The following is a 21,783-nucleotide window of genomic DNA, read 5'->3' on the forward strand; positions in this document are numbered from 1 at the left end:
TGAAGTGAGCAGAACTAGGAAAACAATTTACAAAATAATAACCTTGTAAAGACCATCACCTTTGAAAGATTTAAGAACTCTGATCAAAGCAATGACTAATCATAATTCTAGGGGACCACTGATGAAGCATGCATGCTACCCACCTCCTGACAGGTGAACTCAAGATACAAAGACATATTTCTGGACATGGACAATGTGAAATTTGCTTTGCTTGACCATGTACATTTGTTTCAAGGGTTTCTTTTTTTCTTTTAACATTGAGAGTAGGTGTGAGGGAGACAAAATAAATGCTTGTTAATTGGAAAGTGAAAAAAATGTCTAAAATAAAGTGTTGAATTACTATGATTTCACTAGAAACACTTTTTTGCCTCAATGACAATTTTAAATAACAATTTAGATGGCATTTTAATGAAAATTATGTTTTTATTACAAATACCTTCTTGATCTGCCCCCACCCTGAAAAACCTGGGTGTTTTAAATTATATTCTACCTATCTCTAGTAGTAAGAAAACTTCTCTTACACATAAACTGCAACATGTTATTTGAAAGATTATTTTTTAAGGCAAAGAGTCTGTCAGATCTATGGAGAAGGGAAGAATTTATGACCAAACAAAAGATAGAGAACATTAAGAAACACAAAATGGATGATTTTGATTCCATTAAATTGAAAGGTTTTTGCACAAAGCCAATGCAACAAAGATTAGAAGGGAAGCAAAAAACTGGGAAACAGTTTTTCAGCCAGTGTCTCTGAAAAAGGCCTCATTTCTAAAATATAGAGAGAAGTGAGTTGAATTTTAAAGGATACAAGTCATTCCCCAATTGATAAATGGTCAAAGGATAGGAACAGGCAGCTTTCAGAAGAAGGAATTAAAAGTCATCTATAGTCATATGAAAAAATGCTCTAAATCACTACTGATTAGAGAAATGCAAACCAAAACAATTCAGAGTTACCACATCATACCTCTCAGATTGGCTAATATGATCTGAGAGTAATGGAATGTAGAGATTCCCCTGTATTGGCTTGGTTTTCAAATTGATTGTGTTGAAACCCAGGGCTTGTTGATCCCACCTGTGGGATGGACTTGTTGATGTGAGGAGAGGGTCCTGAGCTGGGAGGAGCTGGTGATGTAGATTTGGAGAGACAAGAGAGGAGCAGGGGGACTTTTTTGGAAGCAGCACCCTCATGGAGGCAGAGAGAGAGACTGAGAGAATTGCTGGGGGCCACTTTGAATTGCCTTGGACGTTTGAGACCTGCCCCCTGAGCTGCCAAGGACTGAGGAGACATGGCTGTTTTGCTGGTACTTTGTCTGTCTGTTTTGATGTTGTTTTGTCAGATTTGTTCACTGGTGAAAGACAGTCCTTTTGTTGAAGAAGTCCTGGAACCTGGCTGTTGGCTAAGAGCTCCTGAGACTGTCCTGCAGACAGAGAGTGAATGCTGTCCACTAGTGAAGGACAGAGCTGTTGTTGCAGGGGTCTGGGAACCTTTCTGTTGGTTCAGAGCTACTGAGACTGTCCTGCAGACAGAGTGAATACTGTCCACTGGTGAAGGGCAGTGCTGTTGTTGCAGGGGTCTGGGAACCTTTCTGTTGGTTCAGAAGCCCTGAAGAAGGATTTTCTTGTTGTATGTTTACAGAAATCCTGGGAGAGGGTTTTGCTAATGTTTTCAGGGGTTCTAGGACTGTTCTATAGACAGAGGATGAATTAATGAAGAGATTGGCAATGTATCTTGTGGCCTTGCTAAGCCTTGTCTCCCCAGGAACTAAGATTTCTGAGAACTTGCCTCCTGTCAAGATGAAGAAAAGACCTCCATTTGGGTATTAAGTGCTGTGCTTAACCTTGATGTAACTCTGGGGTAGATTCAATTGTGATCCAGGGGTGGGGAACTTTTGACCTTTTTGTGTTCTGTGGTTGAACAAATGAATGTACTTTACTTAGATTGTAAACTAATCTCCATTTGAGAAGAGGGGCTTTGTGATGGACTAAATGAAGGTACAGCCTAGGGGTGGAGTAGTATTTAGAACAGGGACTTTGTAATTGATTTAATGAATGGAAGGTCCTGGGGTGGGGTAGTACTTGGAGATTATTTAATCACACTTAGTAAATGCTGTATTTTGAATGATGTCATGTTTTCATCTTCTCTGTTCTTAATTTGTCACTGAATAAAATGGAGAGCACCTATGCTGGTATTCTGAACCTTGGAAAGTTCCCTTTCCTTGGCATTACATTACATATGACAAAACAGGAAAATGATAAATGCTGGAGATGTGGAAAAAATGGAACACTAATACATTGTGGAGTTGTGAACTGATCCAACCATTCTGGAGAGAAATTTGGTATTATACCCAAAGGGCTATAAAATGTGTATACCCTTTAACCCAGTAATACCACTTCTAGGTCTGTATCCGAAAGAGGTCATTAAAAAAAAAAACAGGAAAAAGACAGACATGTACAAAAATGTTTATAGCAGCTCTTTTTGTAGTGGCCAAGAATTGGAAATGAGGGGATGGATGAAGAATGGCTGAACAAGCTGTAGCATATGAATTTAATGGAATACTATTGTGCTTTAAGAAATAAGTTGCAGGTAGGCTTCAGAAAAACCTGGAAAGTCTTATATGAACTGATGCTGAGTGAAATGAACAGAACCAGGAGAACACTACACAGCAACACTGTGTGATGATTGACTTTGACAGACTTAGCTCTTCTCAGCAATGCAAAGATCAATAACAACTCCAAAAGATATATGATGGGAAATGCTGTCAACATCCAGAGAAAGAACTTTGTAGTCTGAGTGCAGATGAAAGCATACTATTTGCTCTCCTTTTTTGTAGTTTTGTTTCTTCTTTCTCATGGTTCCTCCTATTAGTTCTAATTCTTCTCTCTATCATTACTAATGTGAAAATATGTTTAATGTGAATGTAAAAGTAGAGCCTATGTCATATTGCATGCCAAAACCTTGGGGATGGGGAAGGAAAGAGAGGGGGCTAAAATTTTAAACTCAAAATCTTATGGAAGTAAATGTTGAACACTAAGAATAAATAAACAATTTTTTAAAAGGCAAAGGGCCAAAATAAAATTAGATCTACATATTCAAATTAAAGTGACCCCTTAGTTGAAAAGCCAAAAGCAGGTTCCATCCCCATTTTTTAAAACACAAGTAAAAAGAAATTAGAGGCTTAGAAAAAAAAGATAAAATTTTTAGAGATAATATATTTCAAATAAACACTGCACTGCAAATTTTATTTTTATCTAAAATTTAAATTCTGTTCTTTGATTTTCAAACCAAAAATTTAAACCAGCCAAGTTTCTAAAATCTAATACTCTTGTCTCCTCTAACCTCAGGATCATTAGCTTTGATGCTGATCTGATCAAAGGCAACTACAGGGGTGTTTTCCTTCCATGTTTATTTTATAAATTAGGTGTAAAAACTTTAAGAACCAGATGTAATTTCCTATAGTTTTCATCCCAAATTCTTTTTCTCAATTTTATTTATTCCTCTTGCATCACAGATGATTTAATAAAAATACATATGTATTTATGCACATATACACATACTGTGTTTCCCCGATAATAAGACACTGTCTTATTAATTTTTTTGGACAGAAAAACACCAGAGGGCTTATTTTCAGGGGAGGGCTTATTTTAATGAACATTGACAGCAATTTTAATAAACAGGTAAATGTGAACAAAAAAATGTACCTTTATTCAATAAGCAAATCACTGGGGAAGAACAGGATGACACGCTCACTGCTGCAGCTCTGATTGGATGCAGCGGCGTGCGTTTCACGGGGGGGGGGGGGAGGGGGGGGGTGCATACAGAGGGTACCGTAATGTAGCGTGTAGCGCAGGGGATCACCTTCACTACAGCAGCAATCTCAATAGGGCTTATTTTCGGGGAAGGGCTTATTTTAGAGGAATCTTACACAGTAAGGGGAGGGCTTATTTTCGGGATAGGTCTTATTATCAGGGAAACACGGTATATGTGTGTTTCATACATAGGAAAAAAGTCTTCTGCAACTGTAGCAAGAAGAAAAGTATACTGCTTGTGGTGTCTATATTAATTCCTATAAAGGTAATACTATGCTGAGAAAACAGTCAAGGTTTGGTGATTGCCAAGGGTATATTTTAAAAAAAAAATCAAGGATTACAGGTACCAATTTGTATTTTGCATTAACATTTATTTGTATTAGCATATCCATGTAATTTGCATGTATGACCATGGTTACTTAATGGTGCTAGAACTTATCCCCATAAAGTTGTAATTTACATTTCTTTTCTCTCCTTTACTCTTACTGCCTTATGATAGAAAGCAAGAATTGAATAGTCTAGGGAAAAAAGCTAAAAATGGGATGGATGGAGAGAATCTAGCAGACCCACTGGAATTCCAACATTGATGTTTGCTAGAAAACAATATTTGGTATAAGATATAAGTCTGTCTTGATATCACAGTAGCCAGAGGACCTTGTGAAAAAAGAAAAGGTTTTTCATCACTGGCCTTAAGGACAATTAAAGTAATGCTCTGTGGCTGAATTCTCTAAGAAGACAATAATTTGAAGACTATATATGAAATTATCATTATTTATTCTTATTATCATAGTTAATAATAATTATCATTACGTCTATGCATATACAAACGTGTGTGTGTGTGTGTGTGTGTGTGTGTGTGTAAATTTGATCTTTTTCAACAACCCTAGGAGGTAGGTGCTATTATTTCCCTCATTTTATAGATACTGAAAAACAAGTCTACGAAAGGTTAAATTATTTGCCTAGGGTCACAAAGTTAATTTATATTTCATTGGAAAGAGAAATGTATAAATGATCTAGAAATAACAAAAGACATATAAGAAGTCAATATCTTTAAAATATACATGGAGGGGTGGCTAGGTGGTGCAGTGAATAGAGCACTGGCCCTGGAGTCAGGAGGACCTGAGTTCAAATCTGGCCTCAGACACAACACACACACACACACACACACACACACACACACACACAAAATAGCTGTGTGACCTTGTGCAAGTCACTTAACCCCAATTGCCCTCCAAAAAGCAAAAAAAAATTTATACACACACACACATTGAACAAAGAGAGACTTAATACTCTTATCAAGTTTTTGCCTGCTGGATCCCCTAGATACATTCTTTAATACATTGGCCCTTTAAAAGAAACATCTTTATTGGGTGCTCTGGCATGTAACAAAAAGATACAAGATAGGTTATCTCTATGAATCTACTTTCTTCATAAAAGATTGTTTCCCTATGTAACACTTATGAAACAGAAAGGATAGCACATAGTTAAGTCACTCAAAAGAAGCTAAAAAACATCACCATTTTAGACAATTATTGAGGAAAAAAAAGATCTGCAGATTTCCCAACTCAATTTTGAGAAATACAATCAAAACTATTGGCGTGTTAGGTCAACCACTATAAACTTGCATGTTTCCTCCTCTAAACTCCTTTCTAGCTTTAAATTCAATGGTCCTATGTTACATATAGATACAGGTATATATAGATATGTGTATGTTTGCATACATACCTGTATATACACATATGTAGCACATATATGTATAAAGAGAAGTGTCCAATTAGTGATCCATGTCTTGTGGCCTGCCCCCCTATAACTGGGGAAGTTTTGACTAAATAAATAAAAATACATTTTGTTGTTGCTCAGTCATTTTTCAGCCATTTCCAACTCTTTGAGATCCCATTTGGGGTTTTCTTGGCAAAGATACTAGAACAGTTTGTCATTTCCTTCTCTTGCTCATTTTGCAGATAAGAAAACAGGCAAAAAGTGTTAAGTGACTTGCCAAGGGTCACACAGCTATTAAGTGTCTGAGGCCAAATTTGAACTCAGGAAGATGAGTTCATTCTATCCGTCATTCTATCCACTGCAATGTGTAAGCTGCCCATCAAATATCTTTTAATTTCATTAATATCACTATAGACTGTAACCACTGTACTGTTTCTACAGATAATTTTCATGAGCTTGTAGTAGCCAACCCTCCTCCCCCCCAATATATACTTAAAACCTGATAGTCAACCTTTGGGTGATGAGATAACTTTAAGTAACTGGGACCCATTAAGTTTTCTATGATTGTTGTATTCACAGAGCAAAAAGCTAAGTACAGTTCTTTATCTACATCATACATTTAACTTCAGGAAATATAATTCAACTATTTTTTATTATGTTTCCCATTATTGACCTGGTTAAGGATTTAATAGTTACTATCACTTCACTACATTCTAAATTAGAGTTTATAGGATCACAGGATTTAGTTCTCTAAAAGATGATGATCTGGTCTAACCTCATTTTGCTGATGAGGAAACTGAGGCCCAGAAAGCAGAAGTCAATTACTCAAGATTACAAAAAGTTTTTAATAAATTGCAAAGTAATTTAGTTTTATTTGGAGAAGATAGCTGTTTTAAGTGTTTATATGTGTTATAAGTGTTTATATGTCCTTTGTTAACATGCCATCTCAAAGGACTTTGGTCTAAAAGTATGACATCCTTACACCTCTTAGAAATAGTTGAGGTGTAGTTAAGTAACACCTACCAAAGTTGAAAGAAAAATGTAAATGGGAAATTAAAGTATAGCCCTAGCTCTCAAATTGTTTGGCAGAAGGAAAAAGGTTTGGGCAGTGGGGGAGGGACAGAAAATAACAAAGGACAGACAACTGATAGTACTTAGGAAACATGTACTCTGGGATTTCAATCAGACATACAAGCCCTGGACTTCATAAAGCATATATTAAAACAACAACAATAAAGAGACTTCTATCTAATAAAAAACAAAAAAGAAACTTCTATCTAATAAAATCAGATTCAGGGAGCTAAAGTAGGGCAGAGAACAGGTAGAGAATAGGAGATAAGAAAAGACAGGCATATTATCAATCACAGTTAAGGCTGTTAAAGGCAGACTCAGAGGAGTAGCATCTTTGGCAGGAGTCATCTTTGACTTGGACTCTAGTCTTCTTCAGCTTTGAAATCTGGGGTAAATCTCAGTAAGGGGTAGACAGAAGTACTGTCTTTATCCAGTTTTATGGTGGTAGTAATAATGCCTTTTTTTCTCCAAAATTCCTTAGCTTCATCTTGCAGAGCATTCTGGGTATGACTTAAAAGGTTAAGAGATAATTGAGATGGTCTGGGGTTGGCTTAAAGTGTGACTCTTAAGTGTTTGGAAACCCAGATCTCAACGTACATGTTTTAGTATTTTAAAGAAGCACTACTATTTCCATAGAATTCAAAGCCAAAGCAACCAGCCCTTCTCCCACCCACTTGAACTATGAAGATGGGGTAATGGGGAGATTTGAGTGATTCACCCCATCTACAGGAGGGTGAACAAATGAACAAAGCTCAAGGCCTCTGAAAGGTGGATGACCCCTGTGAAACACAATGTTGATCTCTTGATCTTTAGCCCATGATCTCATGGGGGGAGGGAGTACAACGGGAAGAGGGGATGGCTTACTTGCCTAGAATGATAGGACAACCCTTTAAAATTATCCTATTTATCAAGTCAGGACAAGAGTACCTGAGATATAGCCAGAAAACATTAATTTCACTTTCCCCCCAATTACAGTATATAAAGTACAGAGTATATAGAGTATATAAATTCAGTTTAAAGGGGGCTGAGGAGCAGGGGCTATTTACAAGTTTTTCTAACTGCTGGGTGCAAATTGCAGGAACCCAGCACATTAGTAACAGTAAAGTGTCAAGGGGAAGTGGCATAAAATCAAAGATAAGGTAAATGAGAGGTACTTATAAACTTCTTCCCAAATACAAGCCTCTAAAGTGGGAAAACTGAGGGGAGTTTAACTTTCTCTCCTTTCCATTCTCCAATAGACCCAAAAGGAAGAACACTGTAGTTCAAATAGAGGCCTTCAACACCTACTGTGACCATGTTTCCCTTGAGGACTTCAAGAAAAGGTTTATTTTTCCTTTAAAGGAAAATCATTTTTTCAAAATATGCACCCTAATTTTTGGTTTGGAAAACAGACTCACCATATTGATAATCTACCCACTAGATAATAAGATCATGAGTAATTAAGAGCCCACCATTTGTAATGAACTAAATATTTACCAACCAATACTGTTTTCAAAGTAGCTGCCCAAAGGATAAGGAACATCTGGAACCATTTACCTAATGAATGAAAGGTAAAGAGCTAAAATCACACCCCATTCCCACTTTCATAATACTTAGCAGAAGTCTCATTCCATAATGGAAAATGCCATGTACTCTTAGAAACTCAGAACAAATGTTTCAGAGTTACTGCACAGCACGCTTCTTATGAAGAAGTTTTAATTATACAAACTTTACAGTGATTTCATAAGTTGCAAACATGTTTCAGTTTGCACCATGAATCTATTAAATAGCAGTTGGCTAATAAGTCCTCAAGTATTTGCAGCTAGATTTAGATCTGCCCACTGCCCTCAAGCAGCTTAGTTTCCTCTTGGACTTGCCATTTCTCTCCATTTACACTTCTATTATTAATTCTATTTTTAGCATTTATGGTAAGCACAAAAAATTAATTAGGGGCTTAGCAGAGCACAGGATTAAAGGGTCCTTTTGATGAAAACATAAATTGTGTCATTTCTTCTCTAAAATTACAGCAGTAAAATCACCACCAAAAATGCTTTATTTTCGCAACTAATTGGGCATGACTACAACTATACTGTGCTGGTACAGATCAATCTGCTCACTAATATTTATTAGTGTGCCTACTTCATGCTATGAGCATGCATTATTCAACTACCCTTGAATTCAAGGACTCATTCAAATATGTAAATGACTACATATTTTTAGACAACTTTTAAGTAAAGTTTTGGTTTGACTAAAGGTAATGGAACCATGGATGGTGGAGGTGAGTAGGCTGCATTGCTAACAAATAATTTAAAAGGGTCTCTATTAAAGAATAAAAAAAGCTGTTGTGAATGGAAAAGGAAGTAGGCCTGCAGGATCAAAAACTCTTAAGCATTCAAAGTGGACTCCCCTGGGGAGGATATATGGAATTTTCAGAACAAAAGTCACAAAGACTAAGGTGTGGAGGCATGGCAATTTCAGAAAAATACCCCCATTGCTTCAGGCATGGATCTATGTAAGTTAACAGCATTGAAGGCCCTGACATTCAAATTTCTACCATGGCTACTCTTGCTTTCCAGGAAAAAAAAAAATATCACATTACTATTTTACTTTAATGTTTAAGTGGACTTATCCTGTAAGCAACATTCAACTACTAACTCTGATAGTTGTTATCACTACAGGCAAACTGCTCACCCCTCTCAGCCTCAGTTTCCTTTTCTGAAAAGAGGAATAAATTATACTTTGTACTACTGACTTCACAAGGTTGTGATGTAAAAGTGCTTTGCAAACCTTAAAACACTTAATAAATTCATTCTTCTTACCTGTTAGCACTGAAGTTAGATTTTTGTGCTGAAAATCTAATATTTAGATCACTTGAAGATTAGGTGCTAATATTGGTTTAAGATTCAGAAAGAATCTTTTCATATTGCATTTTACTGAGCATATTGGCAATGACAACCTAACAAGTTAATTTGAGGTGACAAGTACTAGAAGACAGTCCTTCTGAAATGGAAAGAGCACTAAAAATTTGGGCTCCAGTCCCCAGTTCTTGCACTGTCTGTTTCACAATATTTTTCTGAGGATCAGTTGAAACAAGGACAGAAAACCACTAAGTGTCATGCTAATGTAACCATTAGTAGATTTCACTATTGGCATAAAAAAAAAAAGGAATTGAAGGACCATCTATTTCAATAAGGATAAGAAAAGCTAGGCAACCAGATGGCTCAGGGGATAGATACTGGGCCTGGAATCAGGAAGATATGAGTTCAAATTCAGCTTCTGATACTTTATTAGCTGTGTGATCCTGGGAAAGTCACTTATCTCTGTTTGCTTTAATCCACTAGAGAAGGAAATGGCAAATCACTTCAGTATCTTTGCGAAGAAAGCCCCATGTACAATATGATCCATGGGGCCAGGAAAAGTTGGATACTACTGAATAATAGGAAAAGTTCTAGGTGGAAAATATGGCATTCTATGTTATTTGGTATAATAACCCAAAATAAGTAGCACTAGAAACAAGATTTTTACAGTAACTAGGATAAGTTTCCAAAATTCAGAACAGTAATAACTCTGTTATAAGGTTTTAAATGGACTGCAATCAAGGTGAAATGTCAAGCTCTTTTGCTACAAACCTGGACTCTTCCCTGTAGACATGTTCACAAAAAGGTTTAGACATGTCCTTCTAGGTAAAATTACTGGATGATTTTGCTAAGGAAAGCATTCAAAAGGCTAAATGTACCCTAAAGGAAAACAAGATATGTAAGGGTTGGAAAACACATGTGAAAGCAACCTGTTTATGGCAAGGTTTACATGTTTTCAAACCTTACCCCATGCTATTAGTTTTGAAAAAAAAAAATACACATTTTTCTTCCCTCCTGCATCTGCCCATTGAATAACAGGTTTGATCTCCTTCTGCCCCACCCATCTCTAAGTCAACCAAACAAGACTTTGCTGTAACTGGCCAAACACAGTGCCAAAACCTGCCAGGGGAGAGAAAACAGCTCTTCAGTAATTGCCAGCATACTTCATGACCAGCTCCCTTCCTGCCCTCCTATCTCCTCCCCTTTCTTTCCCTCCCCACCCCCATGGACTCTGATCCTTTCTTTCACTGGAGCCATTAACCAAAATATAGTGGCTATATATAATAGGATGCTACAAAACTGAATTTCAAATTTTTGAAAGTTTCTAAGAAGGAATAAATACTTTAGGGGAAGTAGAAATAATAAAGCATTTTTCCTGCTTTGGAGAATTTTTCAAAATAACTTACCAATAATGTTCAACCAATCTGGTGACACTTTAAAAAATTTGTGGGAAAAACCATCAACTTTAATGTAATAGTTAAAAAGCAGGTGTTTATTCCTGTCCAAAATTATGATTTTTAAAATATAAGAGAAAAATAAGCAATCTATTATTTATCCTTCCTTAATTCTCTAGATGCAACATCAGTGACAAAAACATCTGATAGAACAAATGGAATTACTGGTGGATTTTGATTTAAGGGAAAGTTAAGGTGGAAGGACAGGGAAGAAGAGTAATTAGTCTTTTTGAAAAATGTCTACTGTGTATCCGACATCATCCAATCAGTCTTTTCAAACAAGAGGTTCTATGAATTAACATAAGATCACAGATGCAGTGCATGATATAAGCAGTGCACAATTTTCTAAATCTGCAACTATTTTTTGGATCTGGATTGAGATAGCCTCTATCCTACCTGCCCCCTTCCATATCTCTCTCTCTCTCTCTCTCTCTCTCTCTCTCTCTCTCTTTCACATTCACACACACACACACACACACACACACACAGACACACACACCAACCCACTCTAAAAAAAATCTACTCATTCCCAGAGTTATTAAAGATTGGTTCAGGTTGAAGCCTAATACTCTTGCACATTTGGGGAACTTCATAATGACAAGTCAGATATTTTGTTATCAAGCATTTCAAATGGCACGACAATGTAGAATTCACAACATAAATTACATTTTGGTCCATAAAATCTGATCAACCAACATAGAACTGAAAATGGTGTAATCTATTTTGAGGCAGTTCTAAGTAAAGCAATGGTTATGTTACTCTGAAGGTCAGACAACAAAGGAGAGACAAATACAAGTATGGGTCACAAACTTGTCCCCAAATCCAAAAGTTCTGTTGGATCCAATGTGAAGCTCTCTGCCTTGGAGCTCAACCTTTCTGAGACACCTTTGCCTACTCTCCACTAACTTTTCAGCAGGTGCCCAAGAGAAAACTTGTCTAAACAATAATCCCCAGAGACCAAGGAACCGATCTGATCTGATCTGATGGCGATCCATTTTCATGGGAGGACTGAAACTCGATTCCCAAGTGTGCTTAACCCCCAAGCAACAGATCGACTTTTATAAACACAACAAGGCAATGGCTACACCCCTCAATGAGGATGACAGAGGAGATTGAGCTGGAGCACCACTCATACAGATCGGCTCTGAGCCGACCTCAAAGGTCTTTGGTCATCCTTCCTCTCTCGAGTTCCCCAGGTAACTCACCAGTATCCCCATGACATCTGTCCAGAGCCTGGAGAAAGCGTCAGACATGATGCTGTCTGGCTCTGCTTCTGCCTCTGGCTCGGGACATGCGGCTTGATCCTGCTCCATGGCTGTGCCCTCTACCTCACCCGAGTTTTACTAGAGTCACTGGTGGGTGACGATGCGCCCGCCCTCCACCACACGACTCCAACAGTAAACACTTCTCCAGCCCAGCCGAGCTGCTTCACCATGCCTTCCTCCTAGTCACCAGTGTGGGATACAGACAGCTTCCCCAGTGCACGTCCCAAGGGGTAAGAGGGGGCGGAGGCAGCGTCCTTCGAGCCAGATTCGGTGCCAAAGTCTCTCTTAGGACCTCCAGCTCTCCCCTCGCTCCCGTCGGTCCTGGTGCACAGCTCTGCCCGGCACCAGCGAGGGCTGGAGTGCAGACATGCCTTCCCAAACTTTCCTGCGGGAGCTCCAGCCAGCCCCAGGGGAGCTGAAAGCTCAGTTCGGTCACACCACTGGGCGTCCCAATGGGGATTCCCTCCAGCACCGACGCAATCCGACAGATGAAGAAGGCGTTTCTCCCTGGACCGGGCACCAGACAGAGCCCGCTCCAGCCCTCGCCTCCTCTCTTCCGCTTATCCAGCCAGTCCCGGCCCCCCAGGACTCGGCCCGCTCTGGTTCAAGTTTGCAGGCAAAGCCCAGGCCCCCTCTGTCCCGAATGAGCTCTTCCAGTTTCACATGACTGCTCACTCAGTCTATCTTCCCCCCCACCCCCCAAGCTAAGAAAGCTTTTTAGCAACAAAAGGTGCTCTGATGTCAGGCTCTTCGCATGGAAATGAGCCACCGTGAGGGAGAACAAACCGCCTGTTGAAAGAGCTGCCCCGCGGAGCTCCAGGCGCCAAGGCTGCTGCTGCTGGGCTGCCCTCAACTTCCCAAGCCTGCTCTTCTTCTCTAGGGGGAAAAAACCCGCTTCTCTCGTTTGCTTGCTGGGACCTGGAGAAAGTTAAGCTTTAATCCTGCCTGCGGACTTGACCAGGGCTTCAAGTGTCTTTAGTCTCCCCACCTTTCCGCCGCGGAGCCCAACGACTTAAAGAATTTCAGCCCTGCCCCTGTTGGGCAAGACTCGGGAATGAAAACAAGTGGGGAAAGCTTGGGCATGAGCCCTTCGTTTCCCTTCGCAGTGGCGCTGCTCTTTGGGTCGGTGCCCCCTCGCCACCCAGGCCTCCCCCACTACGTCTCAACACCCCTAACTCCAGGGGGCAAAGGAGTTTGGGATATCTATGGTGTCTTTACATTAAGGAGGGGTAGGGCTTGGGCTAGTTTTAAGACCACGTGTTATGATGGTAACACAGTCAACAAACACACCTGAACCAGTTTCCCGAAGGGGGAAGATTCGTGACTGATTGCTTTTAGCCAGGGAGACGCCCTAGAGAAAGATTTATTTCTTCGTGATTCTTTCAAAAATAAAAATGAATTCACTTAGCTGGGCTGCCAAGAATATTAACTTTGATGTTAAGGATGAATTCAATTTAACAAGCACTTTTTTGTGCTCCGTACAATGCTAGGTCTTGGGGACTCCATAAGAAAACTTCTCTGCCCTCAAGGAACGTACACTCTACTGACAGGTTACAACCTGTAAGAAAGTAAATGTAATTTCAAGAAGGGGTTGGAACCCCACTAACAACTGGGTTAATCCGGAAAGAACTCATAAGAAGTCACACATAAACTAGGTTTTGAAAAAAGCTAGTGATGCTATTACCACGTGGAAATGAAGAGGAACCATTTGTGCAAAGTTATGAACTTTGGGGATGGAAAGCCCCATGTGCAGAACAATTAGCAAAATCTCAGTTCAGTTCTTTCCTTGTGGAGATTTCTGTGTTAACCCCCGACGGTACAAATAAAGAAGTAAGACAGTCTCTTTCCTCTAAAAGCCTACATTCTGTGACAAAACCTAGCCATTTTCCTCAATCTCTCAGTATGTTTATGAAAACATACGCAGACATTTAAGCATAATCTAGGGAAATGAAAAGTATTATAAGTACATTAGGAAAGTGAAAAAAATACAAAAAATGTGCCATCTGGGAGAACAGATATTGTTATCCTAGTGAGGTAAAAGATCAAGGAAGACTTCTGGGAGGAGGGGGCCTGTGAGTCAGACTTTTAAGAATAGGTAAGAATTTGATAAATAGGTAGAGAGGGGACCTTCAGACATGTAGGACAGCTTGAGCAAAGCAACGAAAGCAGTAAGTTCATGACATTTAGGATAAGGAGAGTCCAATTTTACTACATTGCAAAAGTGTAAGGAAGTTGAAGAATGAGATAAGGCTCAAAAGGTAGGGGGGCAATAAGATTGTAGTGAGCCTTGAATGCAGATAAAGGGTTAGAGTTTCACAGTTAAGAAAATATAATTGTCAGAGGTGCAGCTTTAATAGCAGCACTTTCTCTTAGTTCAGGTTTGGGATGTTGGGATGAACTGAGGCACTGACAAATCATCAAACATTGAACACTAGAAGGTATGTTTTACCCAACACATCAAGGTATGTAACAAGAATAAGGAGATACTTAGATTCTGTATATGCAACTCCCCTCCCTCACTGTGGAAAAGCATTTGAACAACAAAGCAAAGTGAAGTGATTTTTTTATAGGCTTCAGAAATCTGCCACGTCTGAAGGACATAATCTCCATGTGGCTGGCACTTTTTATGTCCTTACATGACCAGGAAGTTCAATCAGGGAAGCCAGGGCCTGTCAGCTCCCAGGGGCAAGTTTGTCCTGGTCTACCCCATAATGTTTTAGGTTAAAGAGAGAATGAATCTAAGTCAGGGAAGCCAGAGCCAATCAGGTCCTGAGAATAGCTTAGTTTACTTTTAAGTGAAGCCTCCTGGTAATGTGGGAGGGAGAAAAGAAGTTCTGGAAATACTAGTCCTATCATTATTATTAGTGGCAAAGTACTAAAGATCTTCTAGTGGTCATTCTACTATTTAAATGCTTATAAGCCTTTTACTGGACAGTACTCCTGACATGGGCTTTACAAAGATTCAGGTAGGGAAGACTGAAAATGTTTGGTTCACTTTTTTCTTTATCATGCCTCCTTCTATGCTTGACTTAAAAACAAAGGATGAAAAGGCATACACTTAGAGTACTGGTGTTCCAAAGGGCCTATCAGAAAAACTATCTTTCCATAACTATTGTAAGAAACTATCAAATGTAGATTTTTAAAAATATTTTTTCTAAATTTATAGGAGTGTATTAAAGGGCATTTTTTTTCCTGCCTCAGTAGCAATAACTGGCAGAAAGATAAGGTCTTATGTTTTCAAGTAGAAGAGAAAGAAAAAAATTTCTCATCCCAAATACTAGCATAGTACCTTGTATATGATGATAATAATAATAGCTAGCATTTACATAGCAGTTTAGGATTCAAGTTCAAGTACTTTGGAATATGTCATTTTACATTTGATAAATGTTTGCTGGAGACAGCTTTCCATAGTGGATAGAGCTGACCTTGGAGCTAAGAATACTTGGGTTCCAGTGGGGGTGGAATCAAGATGGCAGAGTAGAAACAGGTCCTCTACAGGGGCTCCAGCTTCCACCTTCCCCAATTCATGTAAAAGGGGACTCTGAACAAACTCTGGAGCTACAGAACCCACAAAATGACACAGAGAAGCTAACCTCCCACTGAGGACAGCCTGGCAGGCTGGCAGGAATTGGCCAGCACAGCACTTTGGGAGTCGACTCCACATTGAGGTTTTAGCCTCAGGGCAGGACTGACCAGCTCCCGGCTAGAGAGACTCCAGATCACCAGCAGCTGTGGTGGTACAGAATTATCAACATATAGATGCTAAGGACAAAGTGAGAGGTCAGTGCACTGTGGACTTTGAGACCCAGTAGTTGGGAGTGCGTTGGCTTTTGCCCCCAGGGTGAGAAGCCACTGAGGAGCCAGGGCTGTGCAGCTGCCCCCACATGGCAGCTTTAGCTCCTGCCCTGCAGAGTGTAGGGGGACCAAGCAACCAATATGAGGGGTAATCTCTCTTGCTTTAACCTGCTTGGATTGTGGTCTAGGGTAGAGGTCCTGGGGTGTGTGTCCAGCTTGCCAGAGCTTGTGGAGGCTTCAGCAAGGGCAACCAACTAATACCTCTTCCAGCTGAGAAAACCCTAGCTTTTGGGACGAAGCTCCCCTATCTGGTAGCAGAGTCCTACTGTGGCAAAAAGCCTAAAAGTCAAGTAATTGAGTGGCAACATGACCAGACAAAGGAAACAAAGCAAACAGAAGAACTCAAAACTAGACTCCTATTTTGGGGACAAAAATGATCAAAGCATGGAACAGGAGGAAGACAGTAAAGTCAGAACTCCTGCACCAAAAGCTTCAAAGGAAAATATGAGCTGGTTACAGACCATAGAGAAACTTAAGAAGCAGATAAGAGAAGTGGAAGAAAAATTGGGAAGAGAAATGAGAACAATGTAAGAAATGAGATTCAACAGCCTGACTGAGGAAAATCATACCTTAAAAAATAGACTAACTCAAATGGCAAAAGAGACTCAAAAAGGCAATGAGGAAAGAATGCCTTAAAATGCCGAATTTGCCAGATGGAAAAAGAACCTCAAAAGCTCTCTAAGGAGAATCATTCCTTCAGAATTAGATTGGAGCAAATGGAAGCTAATGACTTTATGAGAAATCAAGATGCTGTTAAACAGATCCAAACAAATGAAAGAATAGAAGGCAATGTGAAATATCTCATGGGGAAAACCACTGACCTGGAAAATAGATCCAGGAGAGATAATTTAAAAATTATTGGACTACTTGAAAGCCATGATCAAAGAAAGAACCTAGAATTTATCCTCCAAGAAATCCTCAAGGAAAACTGCCCTGATGTTTTAGAACCAGAGAGCAAAATAGAGGTTAAAAGAATCCACTGATCACCTCCTGAAAAAGATTCCAAAAAGAAAACTTCTAGGAATATTATAGCCAGGTTCATGAATTCCCAGATCAAGGAGAGAATATTACAAGCAGCCAGGAAAAAGCAATTTGAATATTGTGGAAACACAATCAGGATAGCCTAGGATCTGACAGCTTCTACACTGAGGGATCAAAGGGCTTGGAATGTGATATTCCGGAGATCAAAGGAGCCGGGATTAAAACCAAGAATCACCTACCCAGCAAAACTGAGTATCATGTTTCAGGGGAAAATATGGTCATTCAGTGAAATAGAGTACTTTCAAGCATTGTTGATGAAAAAACCAGAGTTGAATAGAAAATTTGACATTCAGATACAAGAAGCAAGAGAAGCATGAGAAGATAAACAGGGAAAAGAAATCATAAGGAACTTATCAAAGTTGAACTATTAACATTCCTACATGGAAAAACTATAATTGTAACTGATGAAACTTTTCTCAGTATGAAAATAGTTGAAGGGAATATATATATGTGTCTATATATGAGGGTATATGGGCATATGAATACATATGTGAATGTGTGTATATATGTTTACAAGTATACATAGAGGGCACAGGACCAATTTAATAGGAAGGGATGATACTTAAAAGGTGAAATTAAGAGGTGAGAGGAATATAATGAGAGGAGATGGGGAGAGACAGAATGGGGTGAACTACCTCATATAGAAGAGGCAAAGGAAAATGGTTACAATGGAGGGGAAGAATAGGAAGGCAAAAGGGAAGGGGTCAACCTTATGCTCATTGAATTTGGCTTGGGGAGGGAATGAAATATACACTAAATAGGGTATCTCACCCTATAGGAGAGTAGGGGGGAAGGGGATGAGCAGGGATAATGGAAGGGAGGGCAGGCTGGGGGGAAGTTGGAAGCACCCCCTTTTGAAAAGGTATGGGATAAAAGCAGAGAATAGAACAAGTGGGAGGGGGGATAGGAGGGAGGGAAATATAGTCAGTCTTTTACAATATATCTACTATGTTAATTTTTGCATTAGCTACACATGTATAACCTATACTGAACTGCTTATCTTCCCAGTAAGGGTGGGTAACAAGGGAGGAAGGAAATGAATCTGGAATTAAAAGTTTTAAAATCAAATGTTTAAATATATATATATATATATATACTTACATGTAATTGGGAAATAAGATATACAGACACTGGGGCATAGAGGTCCACCATGCCCTACTGGAAAAGTCGAAAGGGGTATGGGACAAAATATGGAAGAGAGAAGATTGGAGGAGGGGATATCCTGTGGGACTGCTATTTTGGGGCAGTGGGTAGGGGAAAAACAGGGAGTAAATTTGTAACTCAAAATCTGGTAGAAATGAATGATGTAAATCAGAAGTTAAAGCATTTTAAAAAAAAAAAAGAATACTTGGGTTCCAGTCCTACCTGACACATGTTAGCTTTATAACCCTGGGCAAGGATTTTAAGCAGGGTATTTGTTCTGTGAAATTTGATTCAGTCAAATGGCCACACTTGAGGACCTAGGAGGCCACATGTGGTCTTGAGGCTGCAGGTTCCCCATCCCTGGTTATTCAATGCTCCTGATAACTCTAAGATTCTGAGTGGTAGAACATTTGGTACTCTTTTTTAGTAGGTAAAGTTCCTTCTACCAATAAAAATCACAGTTATGATCCAAAATATTCCAAGCATTAAATAGGCCCTGGGGTTCCAAGGGAGCAAAAATAGTATTTATCCTCAACAAGCTTAAAGTCTATTGGATAAAAAAAAATGACATATGTGAAAAAAATTAGAATATATATATATATAGAATTATTTCTAAAAAGAGGATGTTAAGCAAGTGGGGAGGAGGGAGTGAGATCAGGACAAGCTTCTGATTGGGGGGAGTAGGACAGTTTAAGGGGACTTTGAAGGAACCTAGGGATTTCATGAGGTAGACATGAGGAGGAAATATATTCCAGAAATGATCAACAGCCTGGGCAAAGGCAAAGAGATGTGAAATGAAATGTAGAAGAAATAGCAATCAAAAGAATTTGACTTCAAAGATGAAGCATCACAGGTATAATAATACCATACTATAAACTAGACACCACAGTCTGGCTCTAGAATACTAAACAGGGCGTTGGAAATCCTGAACCCTAATGCTGCATCTGCTTCTTACTGACTCTTTATGTGACCTCAGGCAAAAGACTTGACCTTTCTATTCTGCAGTTTCCCCATTTATGTGATGAGGCAAGGTCAAGTAATTCCCTCCTACCTCTTTAGAGATACTATTATGTGTGGGGGCTGTCACAGTATCATTCTATTTAACACATTAACCAGCATTGTGGCAAGAAGAAAAGTATGGAGAGACAATCCACTGAATATGTTCTTGACCTGTGATCTAGGATCACCCAATCATTAATGAGGTAGTATAACTGTATACAATTTCAAAATACTAATGTCTATGGGGTTATTATCTGAAATATAAATGTCCTTTCCACACTGGCTACATGAATAAGCTAGTTAGTTATTCTTAATTATCACTCCTATCTCTTTGCTCATGGATTGCATGATACTTTAACTCAAGTGAATCATCTTGTCTCTGCTACATGTAATATTTATTTGTCTCTCCACAGTCAATGTCAACTTGCCACTTCTTGAAGGTTTTCTATCCTCCTGGATTTCTAAGAACTTTGAAGGAAGAACCATCTTGTTAATGATCTTTGATCCCCCAGAATAAAACACCATGGCTTATTTATAGAATAAATGAGTCTTTATGGATTCTTGTTCCCATACCATTAGAATAATAAAATAAAGAACCACAGAATAATACTGTTAGAATTGGAAAGCACCCTAGGTTTCATCTAGTGAAAAATTTGTGACTTTTTCATAAAAGGGGTTATCTTCTCATTTTATAGATGAAGAAAATGTAGTGTAAAGAAATTAAGTGACTTAAAAAAGCATATTTTCTTTATGTCCAAAACTTCTAGTCCTTAGTATCTGAAACTAGTAATAATTCTGAACTCCAAAGTTCCGTGATTTAATTGATATGAATATTTTCTGCAGACGTGCATGTTGTTACCCATCCATCCTTTCTCATTCTGTAATCCTTGTCTATCATCTTCAAAAAGGGAAGAAAAAGTTCCAGTCCTTCTTCTAGGTCTGTTAACATCACCTGGGTATCAGTACAGCGTATGTATTAATCTCCTGATGCATGACTGCCCTTCCTACTCCAATAGCCACTATCTCTTAGGTGATATTCTATAGTCTATTTCTTAATCATTTTAGCATGCACTTGACAGTCAACAAACATGGACATTTAATGTACAAAAGAGAATTGCATATAAAACTGTGTATCTACCATATATCGCTAGTTTTCTAAAGTATATACCAAATTGAATATGGTAGTTCCAATACTGCCCTTCTGAACAACCTCCTGTTCTCTTCTGTATTTTTAACAATTGTTTTGGTAATAATCTTTTCTTTCTTTTCTTTCTCTTTTTTTCCTGCAACCTGCTCACCCTTACAATATATCTTGCCATTTCTCTTCATGCTATCCAGTTTTGATTCTTAAGAGATGGTGGTTTCTAAGATACACAACTTTGATATATATATATATATATGTATCTTCCCATGATCTACTAAATAAGAAGAATAAAAAGAACTCACATATTGTATTATTGTTTGGTTTATAAAGTACCTTTCTCAAATAATCCTGATGAATTTTTGAGGTTTTGAAGTGAGTGGTACAACTATTACTAGCGTCATGTTGTAAATAGAAAAAATTGAAATGTTGAGAGATTAAATGACTTACCTCTAGTCATAAAGCTAGTTTCAAGGCTACCTCAAACTTGGGTCCTCTAATTCTAAAGTCATTACTCCTTCCGCTATACCACTAGCTAAAAAGGCTTTAAACTTTACTAAGACTTTCAGAACAGCCTCTGTGTGTGAATTAATGTGTATATATTACAGTTTGACAATAAACATAAAATCTCAGCTAATTTCCACAACAAGAATAATTAATTTATAAATCAGATTTCTGCATATAGCACTATAAGAATTAACTAAAACTCAATGTCTTAACTGTTTATGATTGCATATGAAACTATTGATGCAGCAGCTCTCCAGGCTAAAAAATCTAAAAGGTATGAAATTCTAATGTACTTATAGAATTTCAAAGGATCTTTTACTGACAAACATTAGTGATTATAATAAATCAGATGACAAATCAAAACAAACATGATTAGTTATGACAAGAGAAGTATAAATAATACCCAAATTAACACCTTGGATGAGATAAAATATAGCTCCATCTTAAAAGAAATTCTGCTATAAAATGAGTAATGTTATAGTGGAGTAAATGCCAGTATTTACAGGTAACATGACATATTGTGGCCTAATGTTAATAAGCAGGAATCAACTTTTTAATAAACTGATTAATTAGTATCATTATATTTTTATTATCAACTGAAAGCATTTGTTTAAAAGTAGATGCCATTAATTGAGGAATGGATAAACAAACTGTGGTACACAAATAAAATAGCATATTCCTTCAGGGTAAGAAACAATGAATATGAAAATTTCAGAGAACCATAGGAAGATTTTTATGAGTTAATATAGAGTGAAGCAGGAAAATAACATACATGGTGACTACAAGTAACATAAAGATCAAAACAAAACTGAACACTGTATAATTATAATCACAAGCTTGGAAAGAGTTAAAAAAGTACATCTCCCTCTCTTCTTTGTAGAGTTGGTGGACTATGGGTATAGAATATATATATATATATATATATATATATATATACAGAGAGAGAG

At 38.3% G+C, this 21,783-nt stretch overlaps 1 protein-coding gene across 3 annotated transcripts in view; it reads right to left on the reverse strand.

Annotated features, from left to right (window-relative positions):
• Nucleotides 1-21,783, reverse strand: part of SASH1 (SAM and SH3 domain containing 1) — a 407,307-nt gene that overhangs the window by 215,419 nt on the left and 170,105 nt on the right. Inside the window, exon 1 of one of the 3 annotated variants that reach the window (XM_069069718.1) lies at nt 12,091-13,387. The exons of the other annotated variants lie outside the window; for them this stretch is intronic. Coding sequence (XP_068925819.1) covers nt 12,091-12,198 — 108 coding nt within the window. The 5' untranslated portion in view covers nt 12,199-13,387. Of the gene's footprint in view, nt 1-12,090; nt 13,388-21,783 lie in introns of those variants that run through there. 3 annotated transcript variants of the gene reach the window in all.

The sequence above is a fragment of the Petaurus breviceps genome, unplaced genomic scaffold, assembly GCF_028583685.1.
Source record: "Petaurus breviceps papuanus isolate PSGF00001 unplaced genomic scaffold, PetGlider_PUasm1.0 90784, whole genome shotgun sequence".
Lineage (NCBI taxonomy): Eukaryota > Metazoa > Chordata > Mammalia > Diprotodontia > Petauridae > Petaurus > Petaurus breviceps.